The 21,853-nt window shown below is 39.1% G+C and overlaps 1 protein-coding gene across 1 annotated transcript; it reads left to right on the top strand.

Annotated features, from left to right (window-relative positions):
• The first annotated feature begins 952 nt into the window (after nt 1-952).
• On the top strand, nt 953-6,644 carry LOC111209870 (transcription factor SPEECHLESS-like). The gene is made up of 3 exons (XM_022709889.2): nt 953-3,685; nt 3,993-4,586; nt 6,196-6,644. The coding sequence occupies exons 1-3, from the start codon at nt 3,284-3,286 to the stop codon at nt 6,259-6,261; spliced, it is 1,062 nt and encodes a 353-aa protein (XP_022565610.1). The 5' UTR covers nt 953-3,283; the 3' UTR covers nt 6,262-6,644.
• The last annotated feature ends 15,209 nt before the right edge of the window (nt 6,645-21,853 follow it).

The following is a 21,853-nucleotide window of genomic DNA, read 5'->3' as shown; positions in this document are numbered from 1 at the left end:
CGGGGATGCCCAAATCCTATTCACAGTAGAGTGAATAGATCCAATGTGAAGAGCATCATTCATGAAGTAGCCCACTACAAAGCACTTCCACAGAGGATCTACATCCACCATCAAATCCTCAGGAATAGAGACATCCGCAACCCCATCTCTAACCACAAACACCGGCTTTACTGCTTCATCCAAATCATCACAGACATCATTAGAGTAAGAGACCTTCCTCGCTGAACTCTCCCTTACTGATTCTATTCTTATCCCTTCATTCAATGTTGTACCTTCCGCTTGAGCCAAACAACCCCCCACAGCTACACTGGGAAACTCCTCACGAGCACCCAGTTCAATCACCTTCTCTCCAGATCCCTTCGAAAACCCTAATTCTTTGTCGCCACCCGACCCGTCGAAACCTCCGACAGCCCCCGTACCAACATCAATCGCTTCCCCCTCCTGAATCCTTCCTCTTGTTTCCCTCCGCCTGTGGTGGCGGCGGCCCCATCGCAAGAGCACGTATCTTCAGATCGCCTTTTGTCGCCTTTTGCCAAGTTTACGATTCGTGTTAGCTTTTTTCGAAAGCATTCTTTAGGTGATATTATATATTTATTCTACTAAAATAGAAGTCACAACCTCATTTCATGTGTAATTTTTTCAGTTGAACCATCTTTTAGAAAATTACTTAAATGAATTTTTGTATCAATGCTTGAATTATTTTAACTATTCTAAAAAATCAAATAGATATTCCCATTTTTTCTATGAATTACATCTGAATAAAATATTTTCATATCTTTTTATGTACAATATAAACATATACTTTTATTTTTCATTAAAGCAAACATTTTAAAATATTTAATTACATCTGTTTTTATTTAAAATATAAATTTATATTTCGTTTTTTACTTTAAAAAAACTTTTAAATATTTAATTAATTTCCTAATTATTAAAATATAAATCTATATTTCATTTTTTTACTAAAATAAACATTTTAAGAATCTAATTAACTTTATAGTTATATTAAACTCATGTACAATTTATATTAAATTTGTGATATTAATTTAACATAATATATTTCAATTAAATCTTTCATCTCTAACAGTTAAGATTTGTTAATTTAGAATTTTTCACCACGCTGTTGAAAAAATGATATCAAGATGAATGATCGGTCTACAAATGCTATTTTGAAAGTGCATTCAGTTTCTGTTGTTAAATATAGTTACCGGTTTAGTTTTATTTTTCAATAATATAAGTATATGAATGCTTTGTTTACAAAAATATAACCAAACTTATTTTTATATAGACCATATTCATATACTATTCATTAATTTAATTGTTATTGTTTCTTTTATCTTGTGTAATTTGAATGTGCAATAGATATTGTACCAATTTATGTCATTTGCATAAATAACAGATGATTGATTGAAAAAAAATATTTCATGTGTATATTTTTATTTTCAGTGTGGTTATTGTCAAATGTAGTTGTAGGTTTAAGTGTTAATTATATACCATGATGTATGATAGATGAAGAATTGTAAATACAAGTTTAACATTGAAAGATTCATTGTAAATAATCCAAGAGTTCTAGGCTAGAAAAGTCTAAATCACCAATAGACAACATAAGAAACCTCAAAAACATAGATAATAAAGAGAAAATTCAGGTTTAAAATGACAAAAACAAACACAATGCATTACAATTTCCATTCTAATAATTTAAATGAAGGAAATTTTATAATTACATTTAATATAGATTATTCAGTCATAGATTTAATTCATACAAATAATTCGATTAACATATATGTATGACCTAAACCTAAAATACAAGTATAATCGTAAGGAAATTAATATCTAAGTTAATATTAAATCGAACAGAATTTATCGTAAATATCACATAATGTAAAGTTTTTGTTAATGTTCATGTGTTTAATACGAGATATATCGCTAATAATTTGAAATAATAAATTAAATTACTGCATGTAAACAATAAAATTGTTTTGCTTGAAAATATTATATTAAACTATTAGTAATATGATAATGTAAAAAAAATATTTATGTATAAAATAAAAATAATCACCCGCACGGTTGTGTGAGACAAGATCTAGTTATTCTTAAATTCTGATTTTTATTTTGGTTTGGTTTTACAGGAAAGTGAATTGGTATTCATTTGTACCAAACAAACTTTTATATAAACCGATTGGGATTTTCAAATTTTGAAAGTAGAAATAGACAAAACCAAACTAATAATTTGAGAGGGTATAGAGTATTAAGTGAACTGAAAAGATGAAACATAGAGTAAGAAAATGGATTTTGAGAAAAATGAAGAAATATGAAAATAATGTTAAAGTGAAAGAAACTGAGTAAAATATTCAAAAAAAAAAAAAATTGAGTGTGAAAGGTAGAGAAAACGAATATTAATTAAAAGGTTAAATAATAAAACATAGTAATTTAGGGTGTATGCACAAACACCAAACCTGTAAGAAAGTATTTGCCAAAAGTCAGTTTGATTAATGTTACCTTGGCTAAAACTAGTGAAAGCCAAGTATGTGCTGACTGCTAAGTGGAATAATTGCAGTGTATATAACTTTATGTAAGTTAGTCTTTGTGAATAATTGATCCATAATGCGAATGTACAATCATTCAATTGATTGTCTCACGAGCGAGGGCGCTAAAATAAATGTGAATTCAGTAAATTTCAAATAATATTTTCTTCCCTTCTTATATATGTCTACTCGAAAACATGGTATGGTCGGACCATTCCTAACCCATATTATACATGTAAAATAAATACAAAAGAACGTACATGTCCGTGTTTGTGTGCCTTACATAATTGCGTGGACCAAAATAACAAATAATTATACCGATCTCGTGATTAATGAAAAACTTTACCCCTTTGCATATATGCAACCTTTATCTCTCTAATATAAAGTATACGATCAAATTGTACCCTATATATATGTATATTTATATCTAAAACATAAATGACACACACCAAAAAACCTAGATTCTCCCCAAACTTCATCCAACGGCACAAACCGCATAAATAAATAATAGCCCTATCAAAGTATAATAATAAATATTGAAACTGGATAGCTATGGTTTAGTCCTCGATGAATGCGAATCCCTGATATTTACTCCTTTTAGCATACACTCTTTCTATTTCTCTCTCTCTCAACTTGATATGTCTCTCTGCGTCTCTTTCTTTCTCTAAATCTTACTTTTACTTTACCTTTTTGTATACAACCATATGACAAAACAACAAACGAGGAAGAGATAGATAGAGGGAGCGATATTTCTAGTCACGATGCAGGAGACAATACTGGATTTTCTTGAAGAATGTGAATTCGTGGACACTTCACTAGCCGGAGATGATCTGTTTGCTATCTTAGAGAGTCTTGAAGGCGCCGGAGAGATATCTCCCACGGCTGCATCTACACCTAAAGATGGAACCACAAGTTCCAAAGAGTTAGTAAAGAATCAAAACTATGAAGCTTCATCTGCTAAAAAGAAGAGGAAAAGACTAGAAACTGGGAAAGAAGAAGAAGACGACGACGATGGAGAAGGAGAGGAAGAAGAAGAAGAAGATAATAAGCAAGATGGGCAACAAAAGATGTCTCATGTAAACGTGGAACGTAATAGGAGAAAGCAAATGAACGAGCATTTGACCGTTTTACGTTCTCTTATGCCTTGTTTCTACGTCAAGCGGGTATATATTCAATAAATCCAAATATTTTCTTAGTCAGTACTTTGCTATATGAGTTGCCATATATATAGCATAGCCTAACTACTATTATAAAATGTTTTGCCTTTCAGTGTTATTGGTATACCTAAAACATCAATTACAACAAATTCATCATATCTATGCAGATGCACCATATCGATGCATTCTTAATATTCATGATAATTATTTAGTCCCACTAGTCATCTCCTTTTATTTTATTTCTTTCATGTCGCAATGTGAGATAATGTTCATATTGACTTATTATACTCTTTTCCTTGTATCACAACAAAAGGGGGACCAAGCATCGATTATAGGTGGAGTTGTGGAATACATTAGCGAGCTACAGCAAGTTCTTCAATCTTTAGAAGCCAAGAAAGAACGTAAGACCTACGCGGAAGTCCTAAGCCCGAGACTAGTCCCAAGCCCTCGTCCTTCACCGCCTGTTCTAAGCCCGCGAAAACCGCCTATTAGCCCTCGTATCAGCCACCAACATCTCCTTCTCCATCCCATAAGCCCTCGAACCCCTCTGCCCACAAGCCCATACGGGGGCCATCCTCCGCAACTACCACTCATCCCACAACCTCCTCGTTCTTACAGCTTAGGGGACCCACCTCCATACTCCCCAGCTTCATCTTCTTCTTCTCCTTCAGTCAGTAGTAACCATGAGAGTAGTTTGATAAATGAGCTTGTTGCAAACTCAAAGTCAGCTTTGGCTGACGTGGAAGTGAAGTTCTCAGGAGCTAATGTGCTGCTCAAAACGGTGTCGCATAAGATCCCAGGACAGGTTATGAAGATAATCGCTGCTCTTGAGGATTTGTCTCTCGAGATTCTTCAGGTTAACATTAACACCGTCGAAGAAACCATGCTTTACTCTTTCACCATCAAGGTACGTACGAATAATCATCCTAACTAACTTTCACTGATTTTGTTGTTCTTTTTGTAATGACTCTAATATATGGTGCGGGTGAAATGGTAGGGTATTGTTATAAATAATAATTCATTCAGTCACATAAATTCATACGCAGTTTATAGAAATATAAGAAAATCAGTGTAAGATCTTACCTACATTGTGTTACACATAAATGCACACAAACATAGGGCCGGGTATGTCAGATTGCTTACAAGCATACAAAATCGCTAGACCATTCTTTGTTTTATACCGAGAAAGTAAGATTTTTTAGAGTATCCATACTTATTAAGAATTTAATAAATGTTTATAATTTAATTTATTTTTTACTTTATTATATACTTTTCAATAATTTTTCACCAATAAAATTTAATCAATTCAAATATTCTCAATTAATGTTCTTCAAAAGTATAAAAAAATAACTTAACAATATAGAAAATCTAGGCCTGGGCATTCGGGGCCCAATCGGGTTTTAGTTTAGACCAATCGGGTTTGTGTTTTTCGGATTTATCAAAATCAATTTCATTCGGGTTATATGAAAATTTGGTTTGGGACCGGTTCGGGTTCTATCGGTTCGGGTTGGGGTTAGTAAATCTTCAAAGAACCGGCACAACCCGATGTACTTTCGGATTCGGGTCCCAATCGGTTCTTCGGTTTAAATGTACCTGATTTATATCTACTTTGTAACCAAAAAGTAAGTAAAATTGATTCTTCGGTTTTAAAATACTTGATTTGTATCTATTTGTAACCAAAACATAAATAAAATCGATTCAAAAAAAAAGGAACATCAAATGTGATCATTCAAAATCAAGTAAAAGGTAAACATAGTTATTGATCGAAAGAAAACCAAATAGATGAAAGCATAAAACGAAAATCAAGTTCTCATGAAATGAAAAACATTATTCAACGAAAACAAAACCAAAATCTAAAAACTTCAACCGTCAACCGTCACCTTCAACCATCAATCTTCATATAAGAGATAATTATTTTAGATGTTTAATATATTTTGAATACATATTAGGAATTGAGATCATGTTTGGTACAAGTTCTTTTTGGAAATTTTGAATGTTTCGGGTTCTATCGGGTATCCATTTAGGTTCGGGTTCGGTTCGGATAATATCCATAACTCGAAATACCATTAAACAAGATCCATTCGGTATTTATGCCGGGTTCAGATCGGTTCGGATTCATTTTTATCGGATCGGGTTTGGTTCGGATTTTCGGGTTCGGTTTATTTGCCCATCCCTAAGAAAATCTATCTTTGTGGAACAAGAAAAATATCTAAAAAATCTTACTTTCGGGGGAGGGAGTATATTTTTACTTTCAATCTTAGTAATATTTTTTTTTTACTTTTATTTTCTAAAGTATAATTACACTTGTTCCCATAGTTTGTTAACAAAATCGTTCCTTATTACATTCTATGTTAACGTAAAATAATGTCATATTTCAAGCTGATATTACTGGTTTTGCTATTGGTTAGTTTATACATTAGGGAAGAGAGAATATATAGTTAAAATCGATTTTAGATAAATGTTATGATATTGAATGACAATGATCTATATGTATCTCACTGTTTTTCTTGTGATAGATTGGAATTGAGTGCCAACTAAGTGCAGAAGAATTGGCTCAACAAATTCAGCAAACATTCTGCTAATAAAAGAAGGATTAGATACATCTTCAAATAAACTCTAACGAGAGATCAGTACGTACTCACTTTCTCTCCTCACCATCCTTTTAATTATCTCCAAATCTTTCTACAAATATATGGATTCATTTTGAATAGTATTGTTATTTAAAGTTTGAACAAATAGTATTAAGTATAACCAATATAAATGAGGTTAAACAAGTTATCAGCTTAATATTTAACACCTTCATCACATGTTTATCTCTCTGTAAGCTTAGAGTTAGGTGACAGTACTCCTACCATGTAACTTTATGCTTTATTATATCGAGCATTGTAGCTGTAATTGCTTGTGAATGAACAACAGTGTATGAGTTTCTCGTGGATTTTCCTTGATGTTTTTCTTCTTCGTTAGTATCGGGTATTCCTAAACGAACCAAACGAATTTGACAGATTCAATGTAACTCAAAATTAGAGATCAACATAATATAATTTTGGAGCAAACACAAGTTATATCTTAACGTCTTAATTATTATGGATTATCGTTGCACGAACTTAAATGATGGAAATGCATACTATGCCGTACATATAAATGTCTGGTTTCACCTCAGGGGCCCCCAAAAATCTCTCTCAAGCGACAACCCTAGAAAACTTCGATTGCTCATCCTTGGTGGCTCCACCTCTTACAGAGCCGTCCCTGCTCCACCGTTCTCTACTCCTAGGCGAGAACCTTCAGTGTCTTCCCCCTGGAAACAGAACCGCCGATTCCACCTCCTACTAAAGATAAAGGTTACAAATGTGACCCGTCTCTTACCCTTCCACCTCTCTTAGGTTGTTGGGATAAGCCTCTGAAGATAGTCTCAGATGTCGGACTCAATAACCAACCGCTTATTCTTCCTCAAGAGAAACCAAACAAAGGAATCCTCCCTCCTGCTCTTAAGGAAAATGGAGAGCTCCGGTTCCCATGGGCTGCGAAGATGAATCCGCAATCTCCACCGTGCCACTTCCCCGACTTACCTAGAGGAGGATGGTACACCAATGATTGAAATTCCTAACCATGTACTCTTGAAGGGACTCGAAAACCAAAAGGAGTATGTGATTGGGAAGCTTTCCCGTTGCAAAACACCTCCGGAAGGTCTCGTTAATGCTGCTACTGCTACTTCAGCTGATGATTCAGTTGAAACCACCCCTGAAACCAATGTCACTAACACGATTGTGTCTTCAAGCTCGCAAGATACCATCCCTGTTCATGATTCTGTCGAGTTTGCTTCTGCCAACTCTGAAAACCCTTCTCACGCTACTAAGGCAGCTCAACATGTTGAAGCTGCTGATACACATACTTCTCTATCTGTTATTGCAGATGAATCCTCTCTTCCAAGTACTATGGGTGACCAAACTGAGTCTCATTCACCCGCCACTATCCCGAGCTGTATGGCACCTGTTACCACTGATCCATTTATCTTTGGAGCGGTTACTCTTCCTCCTTTGGATGATGACAATCACGATTTCTCAGAAACTCAAGAAGATGAAGACCAAGTGTCTGCATCGTCTCAGAGAACTTTGAGAGAAAGACCTGTCAAACAGTCCTAGAAGGGTCATTGGTTAAGAGTCGAGGAAACGTGGGCGAGGCCTTGGCTGAAATCGTGTAATCTCCAGCGCACCAACTTCTTAATTTCCATAATTAAGACTATCTTTATCTACTCGTATGTTTGTTTCAAATGTATGTTCTCTCAATTGTAAGCTTCGGTTTAACAATTGTAAACTCTGTTACTTTTCTATTTAATGCAACAAATTTAGTCAAAAAAGTATACAACCACGGTAGAAAAGAAATATATACACCCACAGTTTTTTTTAAAAATTATTAATCAGTGTAATAAAACTAAAGTTGATGAAAAAGAATTTATATTATAATAGTAGAGTTTTGATTTTTTCTAAAAGGTGTCCACTTAAGCACCTTTCACTTTTGTAGGTCTCACAAAATTAAAAAAAAAAATATTATTATTTGTATAGCAAGATTTATAAATGTTATAATCTAAAATAAAAAAGCCATCGAAGATCAACTGTACTATGTCCAATCTATATTATAATAGTAGAGTTTTGTTCTCTCTAAAGTATCAAGAAGGATAAGCATCAAGGTTGATCCATTATCCTTACCTCAATAGTTTGATTCCTGCAGGATAAAGAAAGGACCACAATTCAAGCGTTTCTCATGTATGTTACACGGATAATTTACCAAAGACAATTGAGTTCCAAGTGTGACATAAGCAGAAGCTGTAGCATGAGATGCTCATGTGTTCTTGCTACTCATTTTTGTCTTTCTCTCTTATTACAAGAAGTCTCTTATGCCTCTCCCGGTATCTATGTACTTTCAAGTGTATTAAGAGCTTCTTTGGGGACAAATTTGATAAATACATAGGATTATGATGTCTCAGAAAGTGGCTAAAATTTACATGTTAGACTGAAGATATGATAACTTACAACAATGTTTACTTTACTCCCGAATACTTTTAACACATTATGCTCTTGTTCGAAAAATCATTACACTTTGCACAGCAATGTTTGTTTGTTTGCAAGCTAAAAGTAATCTGTATCCCGGTGAGCTACTCTTATTTCGGAATGTTCATTTATCTCTCATCTTCAAGAGTAAATCCGGCTGGTCTTTCTCAGTATCCATATCCTGCAACAAGACAAAGTAAAAGAGATTCAGAGATGAACCACGAGTTCTGATGTTATTGTCCAAGCTTCCATCCAGTGGAATCAGAGTATTAGGAATAACCTGAATTGTTCATTGGGTTGCCAGTAGGAACTGGTGTTGGCTCCTTTCTCAACAACCACACAGTTAGACATAAAGAACGTTTTTGCAACCGAGTCCGCATGTCCCAAGCAACATCTCACAACCTGAAAAAGGCATAAACTCACTCATGTTCATGGAGATCTTTATCATTGCTAGCACCTGGAATGAACATAAACACGTTTAACCAAGAAACTTACTTAGATCAAGAGTTGTACATGAGTGGAGCTTTAACGTTACCTTCTCGCTGACAACGCTTCCGTTGACACCAGCATTCTTTGCTGTCAATTTCAGTGGGTAACTCAGTGCTCTTTTAACGATCTCTGCTCCAACCTAAATAATCAAGAATAGTTAAATTTTGAGTGAGAGAAAGCAAAGTTCACAAACCAGAGATTAAAGACGAAACTAGTGGATAAACACCGATGAAGAACAACGATTTTCCAAGAACCCTAACTCGCCATTGATAGAGTCAAGAGCTTTGGCGAAGAAGACAAGTAAATCCTAACTCCACTTGCTAATAGTCTTCATCTGCATTTATATATATGAGTGCACCGTCGTGTATAACATAACAGATTATCTTCTTGTAGTTTGATCTTTTTCTTTTTTTCCCTTTATTTTATCAGACTGGGGACTAAAACACGGTAGATCAATTGTAGTATCCCATTACACTGTTGTGACATCAATTGTAACAGGTGTGGTTGCAGGAATGTTTGCTTTGGGTGAGAAACTGCCCACTTCACCAACGAGGGAGAGACTGATTCATCATTCACCGGATGTGACAAGTCAAACACATAAACCAAACCATATCAAGGTCTAAATTAAATATTATATAAATGAAAAAAAAAACCAAGAAAAGTTCATAACTCATGAATTTGCAGCAACACAAGGGACCTTTCAATAATCTAGACATAAAACGTGAAACAAGGGTTGGGTCATAAAGAAACCCAAATACTGATCACATTATGCTCTAGTATCAACCATATAACTAATTTCAGTTAAAAAGAGATAACAATTTGTTTCTCAACAAAAATCTAGGGTTCTAAGAATCTAGAGAATTAATTGCATACCGAGTGTAAAGGAACGTTAGTTTTTGATGAAATTGATGATACCGAGTGTGAAGGAACCGTCTGACGAAATCTGTAGAGGAAGAACAAATCAATTTTGTTGATTTGTGTCTGAAAACAAAGAGGAGAAAGATGAAAAAGAGATTAGAGACAAAGGAAAGTGGAAGAACGCCGATGAAAAAGTAAGAATTCTCCAAAACTCTAAATTGCCATTGATGGGTTGAGAAGCTTTAGGTGGAGAAGACGATAAAACTGAAAAAATTAGGGTAAAGTTTAAGTTTTACCTCTCTCTGTTTTTTTCTGTTTTTTATAATTTTTATTTTCTAGTGTAAAAAAAATCAATTACGAAAATTAATATTTAATTCAGATTAATTAATTAGTTATTTAAAGGATATTATGGTATTAACAATAATCTAAATCCTATTTCCCTAAATAATCTTCTAAACGTCCTATTGAGACAAATCTAAATTTTTTTTGTTTTTTCCTTCTAAAATTTCCTATAATAAGCCAAATGTTCGAATACAGACACTCCTACAAACCTTAGACATCAAGACATCAAAATAACTACAAAACAGGATAAACCCCTGATCACAAACCAAAACCCACATAAACTCCTCCCTTCTCTCCGGTCATTGGGGGCAGAAACAGAGCATTACCACGGCAGACAGATTAGAGGAAGCGGCTTTCATTCACGAAGAATTCAAATAACCAAGAAGGAGATCCCGTCGCAACATACGACTGAACCAAACCCTTCTGATTAACGCTATCAGCGATGAAAGACGCCCCTCTGTTTGTCTCACTTCTAACTACCATTACCCGCTACTTTTCCATACAACTAGGCTCCTTATGAATTCCTCTCGTTGAAACAAGAAAGATGGCCAAGCTTGTGGTCTCAACACAGCTCCAAACAAAACTTCAAACACACCGGCGAAAATTAGTTTGTTGAAATGGAGACTATTCATACTTTCCGCAGCCCATATTGTCTGCAACTTAGCTTGATCCTTCGAAGCTATCTCTGCAAACGCTCTCCTACTATGGCAAATCACAACCCCTCGGTGATTACGAACGACCCACGCCACTCCTAACGATTTACTCCTTTTGTCCCAGTCGTAAGCTATATTGCACATGAGCCATTCTTCAGGGGGAGGTTTCCATCTTTGCTTCACAAGCTTCAAGTCCTTTGGTTGTTTTTGATGAATCTCTTTTTCCACAACCTGAGCTAGAAACCACTCGTCAGCCTCTTTTTTCGCCTTTTCAACTATTTCCTCAGCTAACCATTTTCTTCCTTCAAACAAGAACTTATTCCTACTTTTCCATAGGTTCAACACAACCCATGGCCAAGCTCTCCGTTTGTCTGCAGACCCAGACCTCAACTTCTTCACACCAAGAAGGAAGTTCAAATTTTCAAAAACAGAGGTTTCATTAAAACCTAAGCGAGGAGATGGGATTTCCGCTACAGCCCAGACTTGTCTCGCAATGTGACATGTGAAGAGCACATGGTTAATGTCTTCCTCAACGTCACCATACAGTTGGCATCTATCATCGACTTTCATCCCTCTCTTCAAGATTGAGAGCGCCACAGGAAGAGCGTCATTAAGAGTTTTCCACAGGAAGATCTTGATTTTGGGCACTGTCAGAACCTTCCAAACTTCTTCTTTCAATGGGTTTACAGAAGGTAACATATGAGCTTCAGGTTGTTTCTTTTTTGTTTTCACATCACAAGCCAACCAGTAAGCTGATTTAACAGTGAAGTTCCCACTTCTGTTGAATTTCCAAGAATAAAAGTCCCCCCTATTGATCACTGGTTGTCTCCTCAAGATAAGTTCAATATCTCCTAGAACAAAAATCTCCTGTAACGCTTGGGTGTTCCATCTTCGTGTATCTCGATCAATTAGCGACGCAGCCATCAGGTTTGCATCGAAACTGGTATTCCGTATCCAAGGTGCTATCAGTCCCTCAATAGGATCGTCCACCCATCTGTCAATCCACACTTTTGTGGTTTCTCCATTTCCCACTTCAAGCCTTAAACCTTTCAGCAGTAGCTCTCTTCCAAACAGGAGACGTCGCCATGCAAAGGATGGTCTCGTCCCTAAGCCAGCAGATAAAAATTCCCCATGTGGATAGTATCTACTTCTTAGGAATCTAGCCAAGAGGGACTCAGGTTGCTGCACTATTCTCCATCCTTGTTTTGCCAACATTTCTTGATTGAAGCACTCTAAATCTCTGAAGCCCATACCCCCCCCCCCCCAGCTCTTTTGGCAGACACATACGATCCCACGCAACCCAATGGGTTTTCCGAAGGCCTGTATCTGATCCCCACCAGAAATTTGCCATCATACTTGTAAGCTGAGAGAGAAGAGTATTTGGCAATCTGAAGCATGACATCGCATAAACCGGGAGTGCTGAAACTTTTGATTTTAGGAGTACCTCTTTGCCTCCCTGTGAGAGTTTGCGAAGATACCATCCATCTAACCATCCTTGAGTTCTCGCTTTTAAATACGTCAACAACTCTATCTTGGACCCAGAGAAACACTCAGGCAACCCTAAGTATTTGCTTGTGCCACCAATATTGTAAATCTTGAGAATGTCTTGAATGTATTTGCTTGTGCCACCAATATTTTAAATTTTGAGAATGTCTTCAATGGCACTTTTCTCTTGTTCTGGTATCTGGTCACCAAAAGATATCGCTGATTTTTGAAAGTTTATTGTTTGGCATGTAGCTTCCCCATAGAACTGAAGGATACGATTCAGATTGTGACATTGTACCGTTGACGCTTTGATGAGGAATAAGCTGTCGTCGGCGAAAAACAGATGGTGAATCGACGGTCCTGCAACATCGAAGTTCATGCCCTCTACAAGTCCATTTCTTTCAGCCACGTCCAGTAGATGTGATAAACCTTTGGTACATAGCACAAACAGAAACTGTGACAGGGTATCCCTTGGCGAATACCTCTCTGCGGTTTGATTAAGCCGAAGGGTTGATCATTTATCAGAACCGAAAATGAGACCAAAGTCACACACATCATAATCCAATGCACCCACTTTTGATTGAAACCCAGAGCTGCCAGTAAGGACCTTAAGTAACTCCACTCTACTTTGTCATATGCTTTTGACATATTCGTTTTCACTGCGATGTACTCAGCATAAACCGAAGGATGAACCTTGAGCGCGTGCACTGCTTCGTGGGCAATGATGATGTTGTCAGATATCATTCTTTCACTTACAAACGTTGACTGGTTTACGGACACAATCTATGGGAGGATGGTTGCAACCTGTGAACCAGAATCTTTGATACAACTTTGCATAAGACAGAGCAAAGGCTGATTGGTCTTAGATCTGTCATGTCTAAAGGTTCTGGTATCTTGGGCAGGAGGCAGAGGTAGGTATAATTCCAATCTTCAGGGAGATTTCCAGCTTCAAAGATACCTTGAATCTCCTTAGTGATGTCATCTCCCACCACCTCCCAATACTTTTGGAAGAACAAAGCCGACATACCATCAGGCCCAGACGCACTCTCAGGTTTAATTGAGAACATGGCTTACCTTGTGAGACTTTCATTCATGTCTACTGAAACCTTTGGTACCAAGCTCTGAAAAACCGGGTCATATGATCTTGGATTAGAGGAAGTGAAAAGCTTTGAGAAGTATGCTGATGCTACCTCCCCCTTCGCAGGATCAGACCAATGCAAGCCCCCATTTTCATCTTTCAGTTTGGAGATAAATTTTCGGGATCTGTGATGTTAGGAGTTTTCAAGGCTCCTAAGAAAAATGTTGTAGTATAAATGATTGTCGAACCAATTCCAAGGGATTTCAAGCACTGAGAATGCAAGTACTTACTTAATCTAAGTGCAACCGATGATTTAAAAGGTTTTCTAAACTAATGATTAATACTAATGAAGTTTCAGAATAATAAAAACGGTAAATGAGTTGACTTTCATAACTAAGGAAAATGAGAACTCATGGGCATAGGAATTAGACCATGGGTGATCAAGTTTCGAACTAAGGATGGCAGACGAAAAATCACACTATCAACCTTAAGCTTAGACACGATCCTAAACAAACTCTATGTCTAGATGAATGTTCATTTACTAACACATTTCAAACAACAAATGTCTTTGGTTGAATAATATGGAAGCAATCATTACTAACAGGTCTAAGGCTATCTTAGCACTTCTAACAACAAATATCTTTGGCAAAATATGCTAAAAGCTTAGAAGAGTTGTTTCAGGCATTTCATCGAACACCTTTTGGGTGAGAAGTGCATAAAGATCAACTTTTGAGAAGCTAACTCAGAAGATGCATTATGATTACTCTACTAGCAAGGTTTTGGAATGATCTACTCTAAAACATCCTAGCTCTAACCTAATCACTCTTAATCTTCCTAACCCATGAATTCAAATGGTGATTACTCACTACTCTTCATGATTCCTCTTAAACCCATTTTGGATTTCAGATTAATCATACAAAGGGATACAACAATGAATTGGAAAGACAGAATTGCAAAAACTAGATGAACAATGATGATTCAAGAGATGAAACTTTCCAAAGGTTTTTCTTAGAACCAAAAGATAATCTGTCTGGTGGCTGCTAAAGGTACTTAAAACATAGGTTTTCAGAAGTAAAAACGTGCATAATGAAATGACCAAAAGGCCCTTGAGTAGAAATGAATTCGAGTAAACAGAAGGCGCGCAGCGACCTCCAGTAGTCGCTCTGAGAGGTCGCTCCAGGCTTCGGGAGCGACCTGGAGGGGTCGTTGCGAGACGTCACTCCGGGTTGTTCTTCGCAAGCGACCTTGCTGTGTCGCTCCGGTCACGTCGCTCCCAGCTGGAGTCGCTCCCAGCTGGAGCGACCTTATGGTGTCGCTCCGGAACGTCGCTGTAAGGTCGCTCTCGTGCCTCCGAGCGATGGAGACGCGAGCGACATCGAGGTGTCGCTCTGGCCAAGTCGCTCTGAAAGGGTGTCACAGCGACTTCATGGTGTCGCTCCGGTGAGGTCGCTCCCATGCGCTGCTCGTCCAATGATCACCTTTATCACCTCTTTTGAGCTCCAAATGCACCCAAATATCTCCGGGAACTCCATGTGGTACTCCAATACCTGATAAGGACTCATGTATGCAAAATGCAACCTAAACATGGCTAAATCCTAGTCTATATGATCAAAATGCACATGGGTGAACGGATAAGACAATGGAAATATACAAGATATCAACTCCCCCAAACTTGTTCTTTTACTTGTCCACAAGTGAATTTTCTAGAACTCATAGGGAGAGAGGTTTGAAGGTGGGAGCTCATAGCCAAAAGAAACACAACTAGCACTCGATTCAACATCTAATCCAACATGAGCACACTCTCTTATTACACTTTAGCTTCTCTAGGCCTATCTCATCTCCTTTTGCCCTTATACTCATCATCAAGCATCCACACATTCAAATCAACCAACTCTCACATTCATTAAGCATAAAACATCAAGTGAATTCTTGCAAATGGTCAATTGGTCCAAATCATTTGGTTGAGTAAGGGAAGCTTTTATTCAAGTGGGTCAAGAGGTTCAAAATCCATGATCTTTTAAAGTGGTTTACTCTCAAAACGAGTAGCCTTAACATTGCACATAATATATCTAAGAAATGGACCAACTCATGCATACAATGCTCAATCTCCATTGTTCTACCCTTTTCCCAAACATACAAGTTACACAATCACTTCATAATGTCAAACCCAACTCCCATCTCTCACCAAAAGATCCCAATAACACTTTGCCCATAAAACTCTTTTTCTTTGAAATCTATAAAGGATTTTCTCAACTTTTAAACAAATCTTAGCTCTAAACAACTTTGCTAGCCCCATTTTCTCTCTTTTTTTATATATATATATATATATATATATTATTTTTTTTTTTTTTTTTTAGGGGCCAAGACTTTTCACAAATTGAGCTAGAAGTTTCTCTACTTATCCCATAAAGACTAGTCAATTAAACACAAGAGTTCACTCTTTTCCTTCAACTTTCTCATACTCTCAAATCAAACTTTACAACACTCACCCCCATCCTATGGCTAGACAATAATGTGTCTAATCTAGCAAGAATGAAGATCAAGCATTGTCGTTCCCGATACTCTCAACATTATGTGCATGTAAGACTTTCCGAAAAAGGCCTCACTCATCAATCAATGAAGGCTTAAACGGAGGAAGGGATTTTGGGGAGAGGTCTACCACTAGAGGTTGTCAAAAAGATTGGCATAAAGGATGTGACAACTCAAGTGTGTATATCCATGATTCAGTACACAAGGGACCATGAGCAAGATGTATTAAGTTCGTCAAATAAGGTTGTAGTTGGCTTCAAAGACTGAGTTTCAGCAATCAACAAGTTTCAGGAAGAGATTTCAAGGCTCGAAGCATACAAGTCTTTTTGAGAGGTGCATAAACTACTCAGGTGCAAAGTAGTGTTCTTTACAAGGCATTTAAAATCATTGCTCCCAATGCAAGTGAATTCAACCTATATGCTCTAGACTCTCCTAGAAATGCAAATGATGCAAACTAAATGATTTTTTTTTTTATGCAAATAGGTATGCAATGCATGACTCAATGAAACAACATCAAAGCAAACATGATCAAATACTTGGTACCTCCCCCAAACTTAAATGACACAGTCTCTGTGTTGTCAAGGAGAGAGAGATACCCAAAAAGAGAAAACTAATATTCAAAAACGAAATGGTATATACAAGGGAAAGTAGAGAAGTACCTTCAAGGATAGTACCAGCATCATCGTCGTCCGGTGGGAATGTGGTGTAGTAACCTCCATGCCCTGAGCTGTAGTCTCCATACCATTGTTGGCTCTGAACTTCTTCAATCTCAGCTTCACTTTTTGAAGAGGCTAGGGATGGAGACTTGTTTCCAGAGGCGGAAGGCTGAGTGGGTGGGTTCCTCCATTGTCGTTGGAGCTTTCTATCAGTGAGTGGGAAACCAAGATCAGTGGGCTGAGGTGGGGGCTGGGGGACTGATGTGTTCGCGAAGGCGAAGTCCGCTGAGCTACATCCCGTTATTACTCCTCTGGTCAAGACATCGGCCACCTTCTTCATGAACTTGGCTGAAGTCTTTGCTTGCTTCTTCACCGTCTTGCTCAGCGCCTTGCACTTGTCCTTCAGCTTTTCAATTGTTCTGTCTTGTGCCTTGTTCCATCGCTAAAGTCGCCTAATGTGGTCATGAGCATCATGAAGCGCACCAGGGGGAAGGACTCCATCATGTGGCTTGAAGTAGTAGCGTGGAGGTCCATAGATGGGTACATATTCTTCCCTAGGAGGTTCCGTGAAGTCGTGTCTCGTCGGAACACTCCTTTTCCTTGGTGCAGCAATGGGACCGAGAGACCCGTGTTCTCCAAGAAAGTCTTCTTCAGATAAGTTGAAGCTGATAGCTCCAGGTCTCTCTAAGCTCATCAGTATCTGGTTTGGAAGAACCACTTCGACCGGCTTGCCCTGCAAGTAGTAGTGGTAGACGTAGTCCTTCCCATACATCCCCCTGAAATAGGTTGCAATCCTCAAGTAAGTGCCATCGATGAACTTAGGCCCTACTGCGTCCTTTCCCAAGGGAACATTCAGAAATTGGAGCAGTGGTGTGATCATCCCGCCTATCCCAATCTTTGGTTGCGAATCAGTTGTGTACCATGCTCAGTCTCTGTAGTGCTCGAGACGATTCACGAAGAAACTGACCATCCCAAAGGAAGCATAAATGTCGTTGCTTGGAAGGGGCAATGTTCCAGGTGGGGCGTAGGGGCGGATAGCCGGGCAGACCAGTCGCATGTCTTCTTCGGTGACATTACCAGCTTGCTTCCGTGGGTAGAATGCATGGACGAGCATCCTATGGAGGTAGCGTACAGACGGGTGCCGGATATGTGAGTTTTTGTCAGCCCCGGTAGAGTGCTTGTTTCCAGTGATTAACTTCCAAAGCTGAGCGGGGAGGTTTTCACACTTGGGAAGGGAGTTGTCTGCCAAGTCTTGGAAACCCATGACTCTCCCAATGCCTTTGAAGTTCATGTTGTACTCTCTCCCATTGACCTTGAACTTTATTTTGCCCCATCCTTGCCTCACGTGCGGAGCGTCATGGTAAGTGACCTCAAGGGAAGACAAGAACAGACAGGAGACATCCAGGTAGGCAGGGTAGGCCATGGTGAGGAGTTTGGGCATCTTCAGGTGCCCCAGCATTGCCTCAATATCAGAATCGAGGCCCACCTCCTTCAGCAAATCGAGGTCAACGAATCTGGTTGGAGTCCAAGTTACCCCATTCAGCAAATTTATGATACAGCTCTTCCTCAGATGGAGTTTTCGCCCTGTCTCTATCCTCAGCAACCTAACTTCCCCTTGGACATCTTGGCCCTCTTTGTAGGAGCCTGCTCATCTGCACTTTCATCGCCACTCTCCTCATCTGTGGCAACAGCTATACTCTTTCATGCCCTCTTCTCTTGCTGCTTTGCCTTCTTTGCAGCTACGGTTTGCTGTCGAGAAGTCCTTTGTGTCCAAGAACCAGCTCGTTCCGAGGCTAAAGCCTTTCCTCTCAACGAAGACTCTTGACTTTCAGGTTCTTGCCTCACAGCATCCGACTTTCTCTTAGTTTTCCTAACCATTGTACCTGAGAAATACAAAACTTGGAAAGGGATAAGTCGATTGACTTTGCAAATGTGAACTTCAAGAAGCAACATAAAGAATCACAATTCTCAATCTTTTCATCATGTGAAAATTACAAGACAAGTAAAAATCAATAATCAAAGCAATTCTAGAATGAGAGGGTTCTCTAATCAAACCTTTCAACACCTTAACATACTAAACTCACCCACTAACACACTCAATTAGGATCAATTTCGAAAAGCCCCAAATCCATGAACCATAATTTTGCCAAAGTTCAAATTAAGCTCAATTCCACCATCAATTCAACAACCCAAGTTGATATATAAGCTTTCCCTAGTCTATTTTACCACAATCAAGCAAGAAAATGACCAAATTTCGATTTTCAAACTCTAGGGTTCATGGACCTACGAATTTGAATTTAAAAACACAATACCTTGCTTTGGATGAAAGGAAATGGGGAATGGGTGGTGAGGAATAGACTGTTGGGGCGAAAGCTTGGATTTAGAAACAAGAACTAGGAGATTTGGGTGAGAATTGAGAAAGTTAGGAGATTTTTGGTGTGGGTTTATTTGGGAGAGTATGGGTGTTTGTGAGAGGAAAGGAGAGTGAAAGAGATGAAGGTCGTGGGTAATGGGTAGGTCTAGGGTCGTCCGGTTAGGTTTAGGGCTGGTTAACTCGAATTAAACCAGACAAAATCGAAGAGGTACTTACCTGGACCGGCTCGAGAGCGACCTCACGTGGTCGCTGCGAGACGTCGCTCTGATCGACAGAAAACGCGAGCGACCTCACGTGGTCGCTGCGAGACGTCGCTCCGAGAGCGATTCTCGAGCCCCGGATACCAAAATGCGAGCGACTTAGCCGAGTCGCTCTGATCACGTCGCTCCCAGTCACAGAAAACGCGAGTGACCTCACGTGATCGCTGCGAGACGTCCCTCCGAGAGCGACTCTCGAGCTCCGGACACCGAAAATGTGAGCGACTTGGACCAGTCGCTCTGATCACGTCGCTCCCAGCTGGAGCGGCCTCGTGGCGTCGCTGCGGAACCTCGCTCCCACGCTCGATTCTTTGCCTTGACCAGATCGATGAACCACCTGAACACTACTTCAACACCCTTTTTTTTTTAATGAAATATGATGAAAATGAAAATGCCAATGCAATATGTACAAGGATACGCATGGGACTTCCTCCCAAGTGAGCTTGTTTTAAGTCTCTAGCTTGACTTTGCCTCCTTTTGGATTAGGCTGGGGTATGATCAGACAGTGGAGTTGAAACTCCATCTTCCTCAGGTGCATCTGCCATGTAGAGCTTAACCCTTTGCCCATTGACTGTGAAGTCTCTTCCATCAGTACTTCACAAAACTATTGCTCCATATGGCTTAACCTCTTTGACCTTGAAAGGGCCGGACCACTTTGACTTAAGCTTTCCTGGAAACAAATTCAGTCTTGAGTTGTAGAGAAGAACTTGATCTCCTTCTTTAAACTCTCTCTTTAGGATATTCTTGTCATGGAAAGATTTAGTCTTCTCCTTGTAGATCCTTGAGTTTTCGAAGACATCCATTCTTATCTTATCAAGCTCATGTAGCTGAAAAAGCCTTTTCTCCTTGGCACTCTTGATGTCAAGGTTCAGCAACTTTACTGCCCAAAGTGCCTTGTACTCAAGCTCCACTGGTAGATGGCAAGCTTTCCCGTACACTAGGTTGAAAGGTGTGGTCCCCAGAGGTGTCTTGTAAGCTGTCCTATAAGCCCAAAGCGCATCATCAAGCTTAACTGACCAATCCTTCCTTGTAATCCCCACAATCTTCTCCAGAATGGACTTGATCTCTCTGTTAGAAATCTCAACTTGACCACTTGTTTGAGGATGGTAAGGAGTTGCAACCTTGTGCTTAACACCGTTCTTCCTGAGAAGTCCCTCAAGCAGTTTGTTGATGAAATGAGACCCTCCATCACTGATTACAACTCTTGGAACTCCGAACCTTGGAAAGATGGTGCTCTTGAACATCTTGATTACCACTCTTGCATCATTGGTGGGACTTGCAATAGCTTCCACCCATTTTGAGACATAATCAACAGCTACCAGGATGTACTTGTTGCCATGTGATGATGGAAATGGCCCCATGAAGTCAATACCCCACACATCAAACACTTCAACTTCAAGGATTGGATTCTGAGGCATCTCATTCCTCTTGGTGATGTTTCCCCTCCTTTGGCATGAATCACACCTTGAAACAAAGTCTTGTGTGTCCTTGAACATGTGTGGCCACCAGAATCCAGCTTGTAACACCTTAGCAACAGTCTTGAAGGTAGCAAAGTGGCCTCCATAAGATGATCCATGACACTGTGTAAGGATCCCATCAATCTCCTCATTAGCAACCACTCTCCTATAAAGTTGATCTTTGCAGAGAATGTAGAGGTAGGGCTCATCCCAGTAGTATCTCTTCACATCCTTGTAGAACTTCTTCTTGGCATAACCCACAAGATTCAAAGGCTCTTTTCCTGTGGCTAGGTAATTCACCAAATCAGCATACCAAGGTTCTTTCTCTTCTGTTGCCTTGACTTCTTCAAGCTTCCTTCCAGTCTCACAAACTGCTATCACTGCTCCAATAGCCATGATCTGTTCCTCAGGGAGTCCTTCATCAATGGAATGCCACACTCCACTCTCAGCCTGGACAAGTGATCAGCTACACCATTCTCAACTCCTGGCTTGTCCTTGATCTCTAAATCAAACTCTTGCAGCAAAAGAATCCATCTCAAGAGCCTGGGCTTTGCATCCTTCTTCGCCAAAAGGTGTCTCAACGCAGCATGATCTGTGTAGACAATGACTTTAGATCCCACCAAGTAGCTTCTGAACTTCTCAAAGGCAAAGACAATGGCTAGCATCTCCTTCTCTGTTGTGGCATATCTCATCTGAGCATCATTCAGGGTTTGGCTCGCGTAGTAGATCACATGGGTCTTGCCATCTTTCTTCTGCCCCAAAACAGCTCCCACAGCATAATCACTAGCATCACACATGATCTCAAAGGGGAGATCCCAATTAGGTGGCTGGACAATTGGAGCACTGATGAGTTCACCTTTCAGCTTCTTGAAGGCTTCTAGACACTCCACATCAAAGCTGAAGGTGGCTTCTTTGCACAGCAGCCTGGTCAATGGTCTAGTGATCATGGAG

This window comes from Brassica napus, chromosome C9 (assembly GCF_020379485.1).
Source record: "Brassica napus cultivar Da-Ae chromosome C9, Da-Ae, whole genome shotgun sequence".
In the NCBI taxonomy this organism is placed as follows: Eukaryota; Viridiplantae; Streptophyta; class Magnoliopsida; order Brassicales; family Brassicaceae; genus Brassica; species Brassica napus.
The sequence above is the reverse complement of the archived record's forward strand: the minus strand, read 5'-3'. Positions and strand labels throughout refer to the sequence as shown.